Genomic DNA, 17,620 nt, shown 5'->3' with positions numbered 1-17,620 from the left:
TCCAATGTAATGAGAGTTGATTATGTATTCCTGGTGGGCAGAGAAAAGCTTCCACATTCCGTTCAGTCAAGGGTGCAGAACCTGCGCCACAGGTGTGGGTGGAACTTCTCTCGAGGCTTCAGTCGGCCTGTCTGTGAAATGGGCTCATAACGAACCCCGGGCCCCGGGGAGCTGCGGGGGGCTCCGAGCGCGGCCCTTTCCTGGGGAGGCGCCCAGCCGGGTACGTCGGCCCCTCCGCCCGCGGGGTCTCTGGAGGGGGCGGGCTCGTTCCAGCCAAAAAGCCCGGAGCCGCCCAGGAATCTTGGCTGGGACTGCGAGCATTTCCTCCCAGGCGGGCCGGCGCGATCCCGGGGAGGGCGGAGAGGGCGGCCGCGGGCAGACGCTGCGCTGCGCTCCGCCGGCCGGCACCATGCGGCCCCTGCTCTGCGCGCTGGCCGGGCTCGCCCTGCTCCGCGCCGCGGGCGCCTTCGCCGGTGAGTGGGGCCCGGGCGCGGGGCGGGGGCCGGGGCCGGGGAGATCGCGGAACGCGAGGATGGAGCAGGAGAGAGGGAGGGAGATGCAAACGGAGCCAGATGGAGAAAGAGAGGGAGGGAGAGAGGAGGATGGTGAGAGAAAACAGAGAGAAAGACGGAGACAGAAAAAGGGAGAGAGAAAGGCAGAGGGACAGAGAGAATTAGAAAGGAGAGACGGAGGAATTGAGAAAGGGAGAGGCTGGGACCGAAAGAGACTTTGGGTAAACAGGCGGGTATGAACCATGAATGAGGCTAGAGAGAAAAAGGAGTTTGAGAGGCAAACGGAACAAGAGGGAAAGAAATAGAGGAACTAAGATGGCAAGGGAAAGGGGTTGGGGGAGAGGGAGGAGGAGAGGGAGAGAGAGAGAGGACACTGAGGAGAAGAGAAGGATTTGAGAGAGACCAAAAGGAAGAGCGAGAGCGGAGAGACTCAGTGCCCCGGGTCGGGAGGAGAGAGAGGAGACCTGGCTCACAAGGTGGAAGGTCACGTCTGCGGGATGCGGCCGCCCCGCCCAGAGGGCCTGCAGGGCCGCCCAGGCCTGGTTTTACCGGGAATTTCCTTGGGAAGCTGAGCTCCTGCGGGCGGATGACCCAGGCCTGCGCCCAGCACAGCCAGGCAGGGGCCAGGAGGCCACTGCTTTACCTGCCAGGTGGCCTTGGGGGTTCTGCAGTCTGGGTGAGGCCACTCAGCAGCCTTCTGGAGAGCTTCCCCCAGGGCCTCAGCTGCCTTGGGGGGGGGGGTTGCTGCGGGAGGGAGAGGCCCTCTGGGTGCCCCGCTGGCTGGGTTCCCTCGTGCCCTGCCCCTCTCCCCTCCCTGACAGCTGTCTTAGGGCTGCCCCTTCCCAGGTGAGGGTCGGACGGGTTGGCCACAGAGGCACTTATTGTACACACAGATGTTCATTCTGCCACCCCAAGACTCTGCAGTTTGTATGTCACTTTACAGTTTACAAGCCACGTTCCCATTTACCCCATGTCTCCTGTGGGCCTCAATCAGAGGTAGCTGGTGCTTATCCCAGCTGTGCAGGTGAGAGGCAGGCTCAGGTCTCTAGGCATCCAGGGCTCCTGTCCCTCAGCCCACCAGCTCCTCCATCAACCTGGAGCCAGTGGATGTGAGTCACCCAGGTGAAGCGCCCTGTATTAAGATGGAAGGTCCCCTTACCCCTCGCCCAGACCCGCTCAGGGCACAGGAAACTGTGGGAGTGAGCACCCAGGGAAAGAGTTGAGGCCAGTCCTGGCCCTGGTGACCTTGGGTGAGTCACATCACCTCCCTGAGACTGGTTCCTCTTCTGTAAGTTGGGGAGAATGGCACCCACCACGCAGAGCTGGATGGAAAGAAAGCACCCAGCACGGAACACGGAACACGTGTCAACACACGTCGGCTCCTGCCCTCATCCCCTCAGACAGCTCTGCTGATCTCTCTTAAGCCCTGGTTTCTCCACTGAGGTGGGTTAAGGAGGACCAGGACCAGCCACCGCTTCTTCACAGGCTGCGTGAGGAGTGGCTGGGACCAGCCCTGCATAAAGCCCGGCCCACAGTGCCCGTCTTTTCCCTTTCCTTCCCTGCTCCTCCTCCCGGAGCCCCCACCTCCAGGACCAAGGGGACAAAGCCGAGTCTGTGCTCCCCCAGAGGGTGGGGTTGGCCGCTGTCCACAAGTCGCTGACTTTTTATGGTCCCTTTAGCCACGACTGGTATATATGCTTTAGTTTAAAGCTGTTTTTAAACATTATTTTCTCTCTAATTGCATAGGTTCATTGCTGTAGATTTTTTTTAAAGAAGAAAGTATAAACATATTAATGTAATTTCACATAGAGTTTACAAATTTTTGTGTATTAACCTTTCAGACTTCAGACAATATACCGTTGTTTTTCTTAACTGCTGATCATGAAATCTTTTGGATATCAACACAGAATAGTATAATGAACCCCCATGTGCCCATCACTCTGCTTCAACAAGGATGCATTCCTGACCAGTCCTGATTTACCTTTTGTTCCCACCTTCTCTCCCCTCCCTCAGATTATTTTCGAGGAAATTCCAGGCATTATATAATTTTATCTATAAATACTGCTTTGTGTATCTCTAAAAGATAAGTAATCTTTTGATAAATGTAACTACCCTACCCTTATTACACTCTAAAATTTATTACAATAATTCCTTAATATCAGCAAATATCCAATCAGTGTTCAGCTGCCCTGATTGCATCTTGTTTTTACATTTGGTTTGTTTGATCCACATAAGGTGAATACATTGCTTTTGATCGATGTGTCTGTTAAGTTTCTTTCAGTAAATTTTTAAGTTTCTTTAGTAATTTCTTTTTCCTTTTTTTCTTAAAGTGTGTTTGTTGAAGAAGCTGAGTTGTTAAGCCTAGCTTTTCCACATTTAGGTTTTAGCTGCCTGCACCCCCCAGATGTCATTTGAATGTTCTTCTCTCCCCTGTATTGTCTATAAACTGGTAGTTAGCTCTAGAAGCTTCTTCACATTCCAGTTAGGTTTGGTGTGGTTTTTTTTGCGAGAATACTTTAAGGTGGCTTATTGCTTTAATTTGCATTTCTTTGATTACTACCTAGGTGAGACTTTCTTCAAGTGCATGTTAGTTATTTCTACTAATTCTTGTGAATTGTCTTAGACTTTTCAATTGTGGTATTAGGATTTTTCACCGTCATCAGTAAAAGTTCTTTATGGGTTGAGTGAAGCAGACTGCTTTGTGTTACTTGTAGAGAATTTTTTTTTTTAAGTTAAGGCTTCAGCTGGGCTCCTTTCCTATTTTGCCATCAGTGGGATCTAAAGGCCTAGAGCCTAGTCCTGTTAGCCATTCTCACCCATGCCCTGGGGCCCTCCGGGGAGGCTCTCCGCTGTCCACCACCACTCCACGTCCCCATGGACATCTGTCTTCGGTTGCGATTCTGCTTATTGCTTTGGATAAAAGAAGAAGATGCTGAAGGGCTGTGGTGAGGATCATGGCATTTCTTCTAACAAAAGCGAGTGCTGTGGGGAGCGAACCTCTCAAAGACAGTTCGATCCAGTGTACACAGTTGGGCTCTTGTGGGGCCTCAAGACAGGTGCAAAGGTGTCATACATACAGGTCCCCTTTGCCCCAAATCTGTCCAGCCCCTCATTTTACAAAGGAGACCCTAAGATGGGAGGCACTTAATTCATCACCCAACAGTCGGTACACAGCACAGACAGATAGGATTCAAATCCTGTCCCCGCCACCTGGCAGCTGTGTAGTCTACTTGGGTGTGTTACTCAGTCTCTTTGATCTTTCGTTTCCTAAGGGTACTAAACTCACAGGTAGAATTCAATGAGTTAATGCAGGCAAGCACCCAACACAAAGCTTGGCACATAAGTGATCACCAATTGACTGTAGCTTCAAATAGAGTATGATTGTACCCATTCTAAAGGTGAAGAAACCAAGGATCCAGCAAGTGGGATTGGCTTGTACTAGAGACTCTGAGCCTGGTCAGGACTGCGCCCTCTGTGTGCTTGTTGGAGAAGCACCCCCCCACCCCCCCGTTGGCCCCTCCATGGGTTTAGTCTTAGAGCAGACACCGCCCCACCTTGAGGAGACCTGGTCAGTGGGATCTAGCAAAGAGCACTGGCTCCGTGTGGAGTGGCAGGGCCGCGGAGGCATTCACTGACTTGCTCGGTCTCCAGCTCACCTGGTAAGTGCCCCAAATGGCATTTGCACATCACTTAGCAGTTCCAAGGCACCTTCAAGTGCAGGATCCCCTCAGTTCAACACAGCCATCCCGCCAAGTAGACAGAGCAGGGCAGATCCCTTACAGACGAGGAAGCTGGGTGAGAGGCAAAGAGCACAGTCAGCACACATTGGAGGTGGGGCTGCATCTCTGACTCCCAACCTCGTGCTCTGTTCGCGGCGCATGGAGAGAGGTTTATCCTGGGTGGCCTCCTAGACCTCAGCGTGGTAGGGGTTTGGGAGTGTTCTAGTACTTCATAACCCAGTGGATTAAAAAAAACACAGTATTCCAAGGTAGAAGGAATCCCGGTTCCTGTATGGCCTCGGGGAGCAGAGCAGCTTGCCAGTCCCACCCACCAGCCCGTCTGCCTCTGAACTGACATGTGTGTGGTTGAGGGGGGCTCTCTGTTACAGCAGCTCAGCTTGTATCCTCACCTAACCAGATACTGAATGTATTGAAATGACATTGGTAAGCTCTCCGGGTGATCACCAAGGCTCAAATCCACATCTGGAAAATGACCAGAGAACAAGGGACACAGAATGTATCGCTCCGCAAACAGAACAAAATAAAAATGTTCCTCAGAATCTGAGCTCCCATTTAGGGGGGTTTGAGGGCCCCTCTCCTGTTTCAGCTAGAGCAGGTCCACAGATTAGAGTTCTTCATACAATTGAAAAGTGTTCTGCTTAAAAAAAAAAATCAAAAACCACTGATGGTTTGGCAGGAATCACAAATTTTAATACAAATATTGAATGTGGTAAAATTTATTATGCTATTATATTGAATGTGGTCAAATAGAATTAACCCCCAAGTGACAAGTGGGACCAGTCAAAGCAGAGGCTGTCTTTGATGTTCAGAGGCACAGCAGCACCTTTCAGGGTCAGGAGTCATTTGAGTTGTGTGCGCCTTCTCAGTGTTTGGATGCAGAGACAAAAGGTCTCCTCTGCCTGTCAGTGGAGAGGGCTGTGCTGCCCGCTCAGAGAATGGGGGCCCAGAGGGATGTCCCTTTAACTGGAGAAGTTAGCCCAGTGCCTCCCTGGGCCTCTGGCCTCCACCGGCAGCCCGCTCTCACCATGTTCCACCCGTGGCCGCCATCCAGGGCACACATAGGCCCTGAGCAGGAGCCAGGCCAGGGAAAACAACCCAGCATCCAAGAAGGTCCATTTCCCAACTGGCCGGGGCCGGGAGGGCGGGAGCGAAGGCAGGAAGGGAACACTGGGAACCACAGCCTTGGCTGCCCACGGCCGAGCGTGATAATCCTTCAGCCTCCTTGCCTCCTTCCCTGTTTTGAGCTTCCCCAAAGCCCCATGAAGCTGGCATGACCGGGAGCCCCTTCCCACTAGTGGGGAAGCAAGAAGAAAAGGAAGTTCCTGCCTAGTTCTTGGCAACTTGTCCTTGACTCATCCTGGTTCTGTCCTTGCAGCTAAGTTCTGAGGCTTGAGAGACAGAGCCGGATCACGGAGGAGCTACATCTGGGCCGGCAGCACCTCTGCCCTCCCCACCCTGGGGTCCACAGTGGGCAGCAGGGGCTCAGGGAGAGGAAGGCTCCCAGGGGCTCACACCCATCTGTGGCTGAGCCTGGTGGAGAGTGGGGGGGTCACTGGTGTGTTTCCTGCTGTCGTGCATTGAGATCCCTTGAGATGGACGCCGAGGCCCCGGCGGGGTGGGGACACAGTGGTGCAGGCCGTGGTGCGGGCCCGGGCCCGGCTCTGGCTCTGCCCCAGCTCTCTCTCCCGGAGCCCGCTGGGAGGCTGGATGAGCTCACAGACAGTTGTGCGGTGCGGCCCAGGGTGCAGTTCTGTCCAGATGTGAGGGATTATTGCTGTGTGATGTGGAGAACAGCCCTCGGCCCAGCCTCTTCCCTGGAGGGGTTTGGGAGCCAAGTTAGACCTCATCGCAGACACGTAGGGAACAGGATGTTTTAGGCTAAGGGAGGGAAGCAGATTCATGTTGTCCGTGACTTACAGAACTGGCGGGGCCCCGCTTGGCTGGCCGGGTTATGTTGCCTCCTCTTGGCCGAGGCTGGGAGGAGGGGAAGAGTAGTGTAGGGTCTGGGAGGGGGCAGGTGGGGCTCAGGGGAAAGGCTTGGCCACAGGGCAGAGCCTACAGAGGGTGAGTGTGGACACAGAACCCCTCTCCCCAGACAGCCCTCTGTGCGCGAGAACAGCTCTTCCTGCCCCCTCAAAGTCTTTCATCTCTAGCTGAGCCCAGTGAGTCAGAATCTGGAGTCCCTTCACCGTGGCCCCCTCTAGACCTGCCTCTGCCTGTTCAAGGCCTCCCACAACGCGTGGGCCAGAATGGAGCACAGCCCTCCAGGTGGGGTTTCTCAGACCACCCCCCCTCGTCCTGAACATTTTATGTCAATGCACAAAGCCCACGCTGGCTTCTGCTTTTTGCTAACAACCCCACCAGTCAACTGGCTTTTCTTACGGAAAATTTCAAATCGTATATCCAAAAGTATGGAGAAGAGCAGAATGAACCCCGTGTCCCCATCGCTCAGTCTTAACAGTTCTCAATCTCAGCCAAGCTTGTTTGCTCAGTACCCCCAGCCATGCCTCCTCCCACTGCCAGGCCTGGGTTGTTCTGAAGTAAATCCAAGACATCATAGCATTTCATCTATAAATATTTCAGTCTAGATCTCTGAAAGACTCCCTTAAAAAAAAAAAAAACAGCCAAAGTGCCATTGTAACACCCTCTCCCTCCCCAAAGTCAACAACTACACCACTGTCTCTTGAGGAGGCTTTTCTAAGTTCAGTGGAGGGCTGTAATGAAAAGGAGAATGTAAAAACGCGAACTGTTCACCACAGAAGATGCTCAGAGTGGAAGAAGGTTTTGTGCCTGCTCTTGGTTCTTGCTCCTGAGTGGAAGGGCTGGGATCCAGATCCAGTTGGGACCAGAGACTGTTAGGGTGAGGGGACTCTGGCAGAGCTCCAGAAGGCCGGCTTGCTGAGGTGGGGCCGGGAGAAGGCCAGGGTGCTTGAGGTCCAGCCCACTGTGTGACCTTGGGCAAGTCACTCAACCTCTCAGAGTTACACGTTCATCAGCAGCCAAATGACTCACCATCCCCGTCCTTACAGCAAGAACTGCCAACCTTCTGGTCAACTTTATATGGTTCCTTGGGCAACCCAGCCAACTCCGAGGTCTTAGAAGAGTTTTGCATCTACAAAGATTAAGTCCAATAACTCTTACCTTCACCCCGCTTCAGATGCCCACAACCGTGGCCACAGCCTCGATCTTGTCACTCTGAAGCTGTTCCACCTCTAAAAGCTAAAACTGCAACATCCCTTATCACTTGTTCTCTCGGTTACTCCTGTTATCTCATCAAGACCTCCCATCCCTTCAGCCCCTCCAGTTCTCCCAATTTTTGTTCCTCTTGTTGGCCTTTTCCCCTTTCCTATCCAGGCTAGACTCCAGAGCTCATCCCCTTAAGTCCTTGCTGGTCAGATCCTCCGTTCCTTTGCTCTCTTGCTGTCCACTGCGCTCATCCTGCAGGCTCCCAGGTGTCAGCCCTGTCCAGCCCCCTGTCTTTGCTGCCCTGCACCCACCTGCTGAGCTGCTGGGGGAGGGGCTTCCTTGGTGATTCTGGGTCCTTCTGCACAGGGTCCTCCTAACTGCCTCCTTCATTGTCCTCACCCCCTTTTGGAGCTCTCTCTTTATTCAAACCCCTCATCCAGGGGTGTGGTTCTCGGGAAACAAACAAAAAAGCCTGTGTCCGTTTCTGTGGTGTAGCTACTCTTGCCAGGGCTTCCATTTTAGTGGCTGCACCTGATAACCCACTCCGAGAATTCCTGAAAACGTCACAACTGGCTCTCTCCTTTCCTAACCCCGCATGCATTTTCAGCAGATGGTTCCCCTCGTTACAGAGTGAATAGAGGCCATCAGGTGGGACTCACTCAACTTCTTAGCCCTTTAAGTAGAACTTTTTAACCCATTTTTGCCACATGTCCTCTCTCTTCCTTCCACAGGTGGTCCCTAGCCCCTGCCACCGTTGCTGGATTCCATGGCCTCACATCTTATTGGGAAATGCATTCCTTCAGCTCTCCCATCTTCTCCCGGTCCTCAGGCTCTAAGCATGGTTGTGTTCAATGCTTAAAGAACCAGAAGTGACAACAGTAAACACTCAGCTAGACCTTGTGATCAGATCTCCCTTCCTTTAAAGCCAAGCTTCTTGGAAATATTTTCCAGGATCTAAGTTGCTGCCTCCTGACCTTTCCTCCCCTTCTCATTCCCACCCTGATCTAAAGTTTGCTCTCCTCCACCTCTCCGCTAAAAGTGCTGGGGTGGAATTCAGCATCGACTTTTCTGTTGCTCAGTGTTTTAGTCTTCATCTTGCTAGACCTCCCTGCTGCTTTAGGCCAGGCTGACCGTTTCCTCCTCTTAAAGCTCTTTCTTCTCTTTGTTTCTGGGACAGTATCCTCCAACCTGTTCTCCAAGGTTCCAGCCAACTTGGGTGCCCTGCAGGCACTGAAACTGGAGCTCTGAGACTTCTGGTGTGAGGGTTGGTGATGCCAGGAAGAACCAAGGGAGAACCAATATTGGGGAGGAAAATGATGAGTTAAGAGTTGAACAGGTTGAACCTCAGATCTTCAGCTTACAAGCTGTGTGATGCTGGACGTATCATTTCACCCCTTTGTGCGTCAGTTTCATTACATGTAAACTGGGGATAATGGTTGGTGGTTGTAGAGGTTGACTGAGTTAACACATTTCTTTAGCACACCATGCTGTACATAGTGAGCACTCATAAAATGTCAGATGATACGAACTGGTCCCCAAGGTCAATGCTGTCACTAACACATCTCCACACATTGTCTTCCTCTCTTCCTGTGGCTACTGTCTCCTTTCATTACTTCTTATGCCGATTACTGCAATAACATCTAGCTTTCAAAGACAGATCCTTCCAATCCATTCTTTGTGTTTTAAAAGTTCATATATGGCCACATGACTCTTGTTAAACCCCCCAAACAAGCATCGTGATTGGTTTATTAAGGACCCAGACTTCGTTTCTATGATCCACTCTCATCTCCCACCCACCCTGTACTTTCCAGCCACTCCAGACTCCCTGAGGGTTTGTGCACTGAGCTATGCTATTTCATGCCTCTCTATCTTTGCACATGCCGTTCCTCCCTGGCTGAAACCTTTCCTCCCTTCCTTATCATACCCAGCTCAGGCAGCACCTCCTTGAGGAAGCCCACCTGGGTCTGTAGGTAACCATGGCCTGAGAGACAGTGAGTGAGTGGGGCAGCCCCACACTCACACCCTGACCCACACTGAGCCTTCGTCTGCTTCTCTTTGGACTGTTTTCAGGAGCCACCTCACTTGAGCCCAGGGCTTTGCGGGAGTCTCTAGTGTTACAGAGAAGCTGAGGGCCCCACTGTGACAAGACTTGTTTTCCCACAGCTGCCGAACCCTTCATCCCCTCCCACGGAGACCCAGCTCGGGCCACAGGGTGTGACAAGCACATGGCCATCCACAGCCGGTTAGACGTCCTGGAGGAGGTAATGAGGGTGACCTGGGAGGACATCCAGCTTCAGGACCACCTGCCAGGCGGGTGGCTTTGGAGGGTTCAGGCCAATCTTGCTATGGAAAATTGAGGAAATCCAGGCCAGTCCTGCTCCCTGGCCACCATGTTCAACGTCTCCCTGCCTGACCTGGGCTGTGAGGCCGACCAGCCGCCAACAGACTCTACCTGCCCTTAGCCCCAGCCAGAGATCTCTGCGTAATCACTCACAACAGGTGGAAATTCAGTCACTGTGTTTTTTATACAACCATGGTTTGTAAACTGGGGCCATAAACTTGTGTGTGTTGGGGGGGGAAACTGCACTTTATTTTCACAAAACTTTAACTGAAATTTAGCATTCTCATTCATTATAAATACAGTCAACAAACCATAGTAGTATTAACGGTATGTGACTTTGTTATCAGTACAAATCAGAGTTTCACCCTATTATAGTCGTTGGGAATATCTCAGCATATGATTTATTCCAATCAGTATGTCAAAATTTCAGTAGTTGTCAGACCTGGTGTTACTTACATAAGTTAATAAATACATACATTTTTATATCAAAATTTAATTTTAATATGTTGATATCTTAATGCAGTTGATGTCCCTGGAAATCCTATATGTTTTATTTTTTTCAATGAAAGCATTTTTCTGATAGGGGGTCTGTAGGTTTCACCAGACTGATAATAGGGTTCATTCACGAAAAAAGTTAAGAACTCTAAATAAAGAAAATTTTGAAATCCCCAAACTGTAATTTGGCAGAATGGCCACCAGAGGGCAGGGCAACAAAAAGAATGTGAACTCCCAGTGGTGAAGTCCTGAAACGCTGGGCTGAAAAATGAATCCCAGGGTCCCTCCATGTCACACAAACCAGTTACTAAGTGGTGAAACTGCTCAGTGCCAGAGCCAGGGGTGGCCTTAAAGAGTGAGCCTTTAGGATTTTGTCATCTGGGAAATAGAGGCAGGCGGGGCAGGCGGGGCAGCCTGAGCAGGGAGGACCCAGCTCCCCTGGCACCCAGTTCTCTCCCCACTGCACCCCACTGGGCTGACTACCAGGTGCTCCCCAGGATATGTCTGACTAAGCAGGACCTGGCACTTTGTCCTCTACTCACCTCTCCCCTGCCCCCATCTCTTCTTGCTCTAGACAGTGGAGAAGACGGTGGAGCACCTGGAGGCAGAAGTAAAAGGCCTGCTGGGTCAGCTGGAGGAGCTGGCCTGGAACTTGCCCCCAGGGCCCTTCAGCCCGATCCCTGACCTCCTAGGAGACGGAGATGGTGAGCAGCTCTGAGCAGAGAAGGCAGCCTCGGGGGCTGGGCAGCAGGGTGGGGACGGCTGCCTCACCCCATGGTGTAGCCTGGACAAGCCGAGGAGGCTCCAGCTCCTCCTCGGATAGATGTGGGAGGCATCACCCCTACTCAACCCAGGCGTTCTCTGCCCCCACCCCCAGGGTTGCTGCAGCTCAGCATCCAGTCAGGGCACCTTGTCGGATCAGTTCCCCTCTCAGTACTGCCCTGACTCAGAGCAGCTGCCTCCTTCCCTGGCCATTTACACACCTTTCCTCCCCTTTCCCTCTCCTCTGCCACCACCAGACCCTCTCGGGGAAGACCGGCATCCCTCTGATCAGCAGTGTCTCCTGGCACGGGAGTCCCCAGGGGACTGGGCTGGGAGGGCAGGAGCCTTCAGCACCCCTGTTTGCTGACTCCGAGGCCGCCCCCTTTCTTTCAGATCGCTTTTGAGCACCAGCCACTGGCAGTTGATACAGCAACTCTCCTCTGTGAACAGAGCTTTGCGTTCTGGCCTGCCTTCCTCAGCTTTGTGCAAAATAAAAACTACTCCTTTGGTCCCCTCTGTGTCTGCTGACAGTGACCCTTGCAGCCACACGCCCTTCTCCATCTGCTGTCATGCCCTGAGACTCACACCCCCTGCAGGCTCAGACTTCGGAGCCCCAGTGGGTCTGGGCTTCTGCCCGCCTTATTTATAGGGGCGGACAGGGTAGGAGTAGGTTCACAGAGGAGACGTACCTGAGGCCCAGAATCGTAAGGCGACACAGTGGAAGGGCCCTTGACTAGCCTTGTTACTCAGTGTGTGGCCCTGAGTGAAGAGAAGGGGCGTCACCTGGGAGCTTACTGACAATGCACAACTGGGGGCCCTACCTCCTGAATCAGAATCCACATTTTAATGAGATCCCCAGGGGATTTGTGTACACATTAAAGTTTTAAAAAATATTTCTACAGAGGTAAAATTCACCTGACATAAAAGTCAAAATGTTAACCATTTAAAATGGTGCAAATTCAGTGGCTTTACAATGTTGTGCAGTCATCACCATTTTCTAAAACCAGATATTTTCATCACCCCAGAAAGAAACCCTGTACCTACTGAGCAGTCCCTTCCCATTCCTGCTCCCAGCATCTCTTAGAAACCACCAACATTTCTGTCTCTGTGAACTTGCCTGTTCTTGCCGTTACATATAAATGGAATCATACATGACTTTTTTATGTCTGATTTTTTTTTCCACTTGGCATAATGTTTTCAAGGTTCATCTCTATTGTAGCATGTATCAGAACTCCATTCCTGTTTATGGCTGAATAATATTCCATTGCATGGATGTACATTTTATTCATCCATTCATCAAATCAATGGACGGCTGGGTTGTTGGCACTTTTTGGCTATTATGAGTAACACTATGAACATTGGTGGGTAAGTTTATGTGGATGTGTTTTCATTTCTCTTGGGTCTATAATGAAGGATGGAATTGCTGCATCAAACAGTAACTCTATGTTAAGTTTTTGAAGAACCACCAAACTTCTTTGGCACAGCAGCTGTACCAAGTTACATTCCTACCAGCAAGTATGTATCAGGTTTTCAATTTTTCCTTATCCTCTCCAACATGTCTTATTGATTATAGCTATCATGCTAGATGTGAAGTGGTATCTCGTGGTTTTCAGTTGCTTTTGCCTAAACTGACTAGTGATGCTGAGCATCTTTTCATGTGTTTATCAGCCTCCTGTATGTCTTTTGTGGAGAAAGTCTACTCAAATCCTTTGCCCATTTTAAAAATTACGTTGTCTTTTTGTTCAGCTGTAAGAGTTCTTTATGTATTATGGATCCTAGGCTTCTATCAGATCTATGATTTACAAATGTTTTATCCCATTCTGTGGGTTGTCTGTTTACTTGATAGTATCCTTTGAAACAAAAGTTCTAGCTTTGATGAAATCCAGTTTATCTATTTTTTGTTGTTGTTGCTTGTTCTTTTGGTGTCATATCTAAAAATCCATCACCACATCCAAGGTTATGATTTATTCCTGTTTTCTCCTTAAGTTTTTATTTTAGTTCTTACATTTAGTTTTTAAAATCTATTTTAATTTCTTTATGTGGTGTAAGGTGGAGATCTCACTTCATTACTTGGCTTGGGGATAGTTGTCTTTGCACTATTTGTTAAAGAGAATGTTCTTTCCACATTGAATGGTCCTGGCACCCTTGTCAATAATCATTTGAGCATAGATGTTTAGGTTGACTTCTCAGTTCTATCCCATGGTTCTATATGTCTGCCTTTATGCCAATATCACACTGTTTGAATTACTGTAGCTTTGTAGTCAGTTTTGAAATTAAGAAGTGTAAGTTCCCTGATTTTGTTGTTCTTTTCCAAGACTGTTTTGGCTGTTTGAGGACCAGTTCCTTGCAATTCCATATGAATTTTAGGATCAGCCTGTCCACATTTGGGGAAGTCAGTTGGAATTTTCACAGGGATTGGATTGAATCTGTAGATCAATTTTTAGACTATTTCTATCTCCACAATACTAAGTCTTCCAATCCATGAGCAAAGGATGTTTTAACATCTTCATTTGTAAGAGTTAAGTTTGAATTAATACCAAGCTTCAACAGGAGACAAAAACTTTGCTCCTATATATAGCTCCATCCCCTGCCTTTCATGTTACTGCCACAAGTTACATCCTTATACGTTTTGTGCCCAAAAATGTTATAATCATTGTTAGGTGTAATTATCTTTTAAATCATATAGGAAAAAAAGTGCTACAAACAAAAAAAATATATATTAATACTGATGTTTATATTTACCTATGTTTACCTTTACTAATTTATTTTTATTTCTTCATGCAGATTTCAACTACATGCAATAATCTTTCATTTCAGTTTAAAGGACTACCTTTAGCATTTCTTGTAGGCAAGGTCTACTAGCAACAAACTCAGCTTTTGCTCATCCAGGAATGTGTTAACATCTCCTTCATTTCTGAAGAATATTTTGCCTGATACAGGATTCTTGGTTGCTTTTTTTTTTTTTTTTTTTTTAACAGCATACCGAATATGTCATCCCACTGCCTTCTGGCCTCCATGGTTTCTGACAAGAAATCAGACATTCATCTTACTGAAGATCCTTCTTTGTGACAAGTCAGTTCTCTATGGCTGCTTTCAGGATTCCTTCTTTGTCTTTCAACAGTTTGGTTATAACGTGTCTCAAAGTGGATCTTTTAAAAAAAAATCTACTCAGTTCACTGAGCTTCTGGGATGTCTGGATTAATGTTTTTCATCAGATTTGGTAAGCTTTCAGCCATCGTTCCTTCAAATATTTCTGCTTTCTCTCTTTTATTCTGCGACTCCCATTATATTGGTATACTTGATGTCCCACAGGTCTTAGGCTGTTAATTTTCCTTTATTCTTTTTTTTCTTTTTGCTCCTCAGATTGGGAAATGTCAACTGACCTAACTTGAAGTTTGCCAACTTCTGTCTTGTCAAATCTGTTGAAACCCTCTAGTGATTTTGTAAAATTTGTTATTGTACTTTTTGACTCCAGAATTTCTACTTGGTTCTTTTAGCTTCCCTTTACTGATATTCTCTATTTGGTGAGACACAGTTCTCTTAATTTCCTGTAGTTCTTTCTACATAGTTTCCTTGAGCTCTCTGAGCTTTTTTCAAGACAGTTGATTGAAGTATTTGCTTGGTAAGTCCAACATCTAGGCTTTCCTCAATTTCTATTAACAGATTTCTGGCTTTCCTGTGTATGGGTCCTACTTTCTTGTTTCTTTGCATGCCTCATAATTTTTGTTGAAAATGAGGCATTCTGAACATTGTAAAGTGAAAATTCTGGAGATCAGATTCTTCCCCCTTCCCAGAGTTTGTTGCTGCTGCTTGTTGAATTTGTTGTAGTTTGTTTAGTGACTCTTCTGGACTAATCTTTTAAAGTTTGTATTCTTTGTCAGGTGTGACTATTGAAGTCTCTGTTTAGTGGTCACTAGTGATTCAGTATACCTCCTTAAACTCCTAGAACAACAACAAAACCCCCAATCTCCCAATCTTTACAAATGTGTGCTGGGGCAAAACTTTTGACACAGCCAGGCAGTCTACGATTCTGCCTTAGCCCTCACTTCCTGCTTGTGCAGAGCCTGAAGGTCAGCCAGAGGTTAAGGCGCTTAGGGCCGTCTCAAGTCTTTTCTAAGGATATGCCCAATGCTGGGCATGTATGTGGCCTTCTACAGTCCCAGGAGTTCATGGGAGCACTCCAAAACCATTATACCCCAAAGCATCTCATCCCCAGCCTTCCCTCCCCAAACTTTTCAGCTTGTCTCCTGTTTGCCCCAACTGTTATCCCCTTCTCCAGGCATCAGTGGCTAATGAATTTGCCTTCAAATGTCCTCCAGGGTTGCCACCTCCACCCTGGGAGAGTTCCAATTAGGTAAATAAAAGCAAGTCATTTGAGCCAGTCTTTTAGGGAGCAACCAGATGGACCAAAATAAACCACCATAATTCCTGAGAACTAGGTCCATTCTGTTCCCTCCATTGCTAGGAACCTTCAGTGCCCTGTGGATATTGTTTTCAATGCTGTTATCAAGCTGGGATGAGGAGGCTAAGGCTGGGGTACGTGAAAATGCAAGAAGACTGTCTTACTAAGACTTGGCTTTTTTTCCTTTTCCTTAAGCTTTTGACTGGGTGCTGCAAACTTTCCATTAGTTTTCAGAGTTCTGATAAAGTTGACTCTGACCATCTTTGCCATCTTATTTGTCGCTTTCAAGGAGGAACAACGGACTTTTGGAGTTCCCTACTCTACCATTTTTGCTGACTACAATGAGGTTTAAGATGCTCTGATCTAGTCTACCCTTCATCTTACAAAGGGGCAACAGAGGCCCAAAGAGGGGAAGTGAATTATCCAAGGTCACAGCAAATCAGTGGCTGAGCTGAGACCAGAATAGGGATGCTTGACTCCGGGACCAGTGTGCTTCCTGCTTCAGGGCTGCATCAGCTCTTACCGTTGAGAAGGAACCAGGTTCAGAGTGGACACCAGTATTAGGCCAAAGGGAGCTTCCCAAGGAGTGGGGTTTGAAGGTTAAGAGCCCTTTGTAGAGTTGGAGGCTTCATGGGTTGAATCATTTGCTGAGAGAGAACCCTGTAAAGGGCCAGGTGGAGGACTGAGTAAAGATGTCCCTGTCCTCAGAGGAACACAGGCAGAGAGCTTTCAGATTTGATGGGGTGACAATTTAAGCTGGTACCTGCCTGGGGAAATGATTTAGCTTGATTTGTTTCCATATCTTACTCCATTCCATATCAGCCAGGGTAGGAAGGAGCTGACAGCTGAAATAATAGGCCAAGTCCTAGGCCAGGACTAGAGCTTCCTGCCAAAACAAAAGAATGGACATGCCACGGCTATGCAGCTGTTGGCTTGCCCATGGGTACCTGCAAAGGTTCAACTTTCAGGTCCCTCTGCCAAAGTTGGGACTTGACTAATCCCATCTCCCATCACCTGACTGAATTCCAAACACCCAGCCACCTGCTCACCTGCCCTCTGTGTGAACATTTCTAGTCTCAAAAGTTCTCTGTCTCAGCGCAGGAGTACTTAGATCAGCATCAGAATATAAGTCAATGAGGTTACAGATGCATTTTCCTGGCCCCTGTGCCAGCTCAGAATCAGTGAGGGTGGGGTCCAGGGACCTGCATCTTTAATAAGTTCCTCAGATGATCCTGATGCGCACTAGGGTTTGAGAACCCCCACTTCAGGACCATTCCTGCATCCACAAAGCGAGCACTCCAAGGTTCCTTTCTTAAATTTTGCACCTGAGGCAAATGACTCATTACCTCACCCTAATTCTGGACCTGCCCCTAGCATGCAGTATTCCTTCAGATGTCCCAGAGCTGCTGAAAATGGACTCAGGACAGAAATCACCTGGTGTCTCATCCTCTGGTTGCTATTCGGGAAGTGACCCTGGATGTGTAGCGTGGACTGGCCTTGACGAACACCTCCAGGAAGCAGGAAAGACCCAGTGCAGTTCTCTGCCAGACAGATGAGCTGTAAGGTCATTGTCTCCCTCATCGTTTTTTATCCCGAGCATCATCGTGTTAAAAAGCTTCCACTCACCTTAGAAGGTGGCAGCTGCCTTTCGCTGTCTCTGAAGAGATCTGTGAGGAGTCCACATCTTCCTCCAGCCCATCCTCACTATGGGTCCCCTGGGCATAACCAAGAGGGCAGCCAGAGGAACATAAAGTAGAGATTGAGGCCAAGATGAACACAGGTAGTCCCCAAGTGTGCAGACCAGAGGTTTCAAACTCAAAGGCCTATAATAGGGCCAAATAGGTAACATGTGCTGGGTATAACACCACAGGGAGTAGTGGGGCCTGTGGCAAAATGGATAGTACGCGTCTAAACAGGGTAGCTGCAAGTTGGCTCTGGCAGCAATTGCTGTGCAGGAATGCTGGGCCAGTAGTGCTAGAATTTTTGGTTTTTCAAGAGAATCCATTATTTCAGATTTTTAAAAATATGAAATCTCTCAATGCTTAAATGTTGACAACAAATTCAAACATCTAAAAAGACTCTTTGGGGACCAAAGTAAATATACATACAGGTTAGATGCTGCCGGCTGGACACCAGGTTGAAACCTCTGGTGCACACAATGGGACATAGTAATGTCACAGAA

General features: G+C 48.7%; 1 protein-coding gene across 1 annotated transcript; it reads left to right on the top strand.

Moving 5' to 3' along the window:
• Positions 1-291: 291 nt before the first annotated feature.
• Positions 292-12,191, top strand: PLAC9 (placenta associated 9). Its single transcript, XM_074374308.1, has 4 exons — positions 292-473; positions 9,602-9,699; positions 10,849-10,978; positions 11,430-12,191. The coding sequence occupies exons 1-4, from the start codon at positions 410-412 to the stop codon at positions 11,438-11,440; spliced, it is 303 nt and encodes a 100-aa protein (XP_074230409.1). The 5' UTR covers positions 292-409; the 3' UTR covers positions 11,441-12,191.
• The last annotated feature ends 5,429 nt before the right edge of the window (positions 12,192-17,620 follow it).

Source organism: Camelus bactrianus, chromosome 11, assembly GCF_048773025.1.
Source record: "Camelus bactrianus isolate YW-2024 breed Bactrian camel chromosome 11, ASM4877302v1, whole genome shotgun sequence".
In the NCBI taxonomy this organism is placed as follows: domain Eukaryota; kingdom Metazoa; phylum Chordata; class Mammalia; order Artiodactyla; family Camelidae; genus Camelus; species Camelus bactrianus.
The sequence above is the reverse complement of the archived record's forward strand: the minus strand, read 5'-3'. Positions and strand labels throughout refer to the sequence as shown.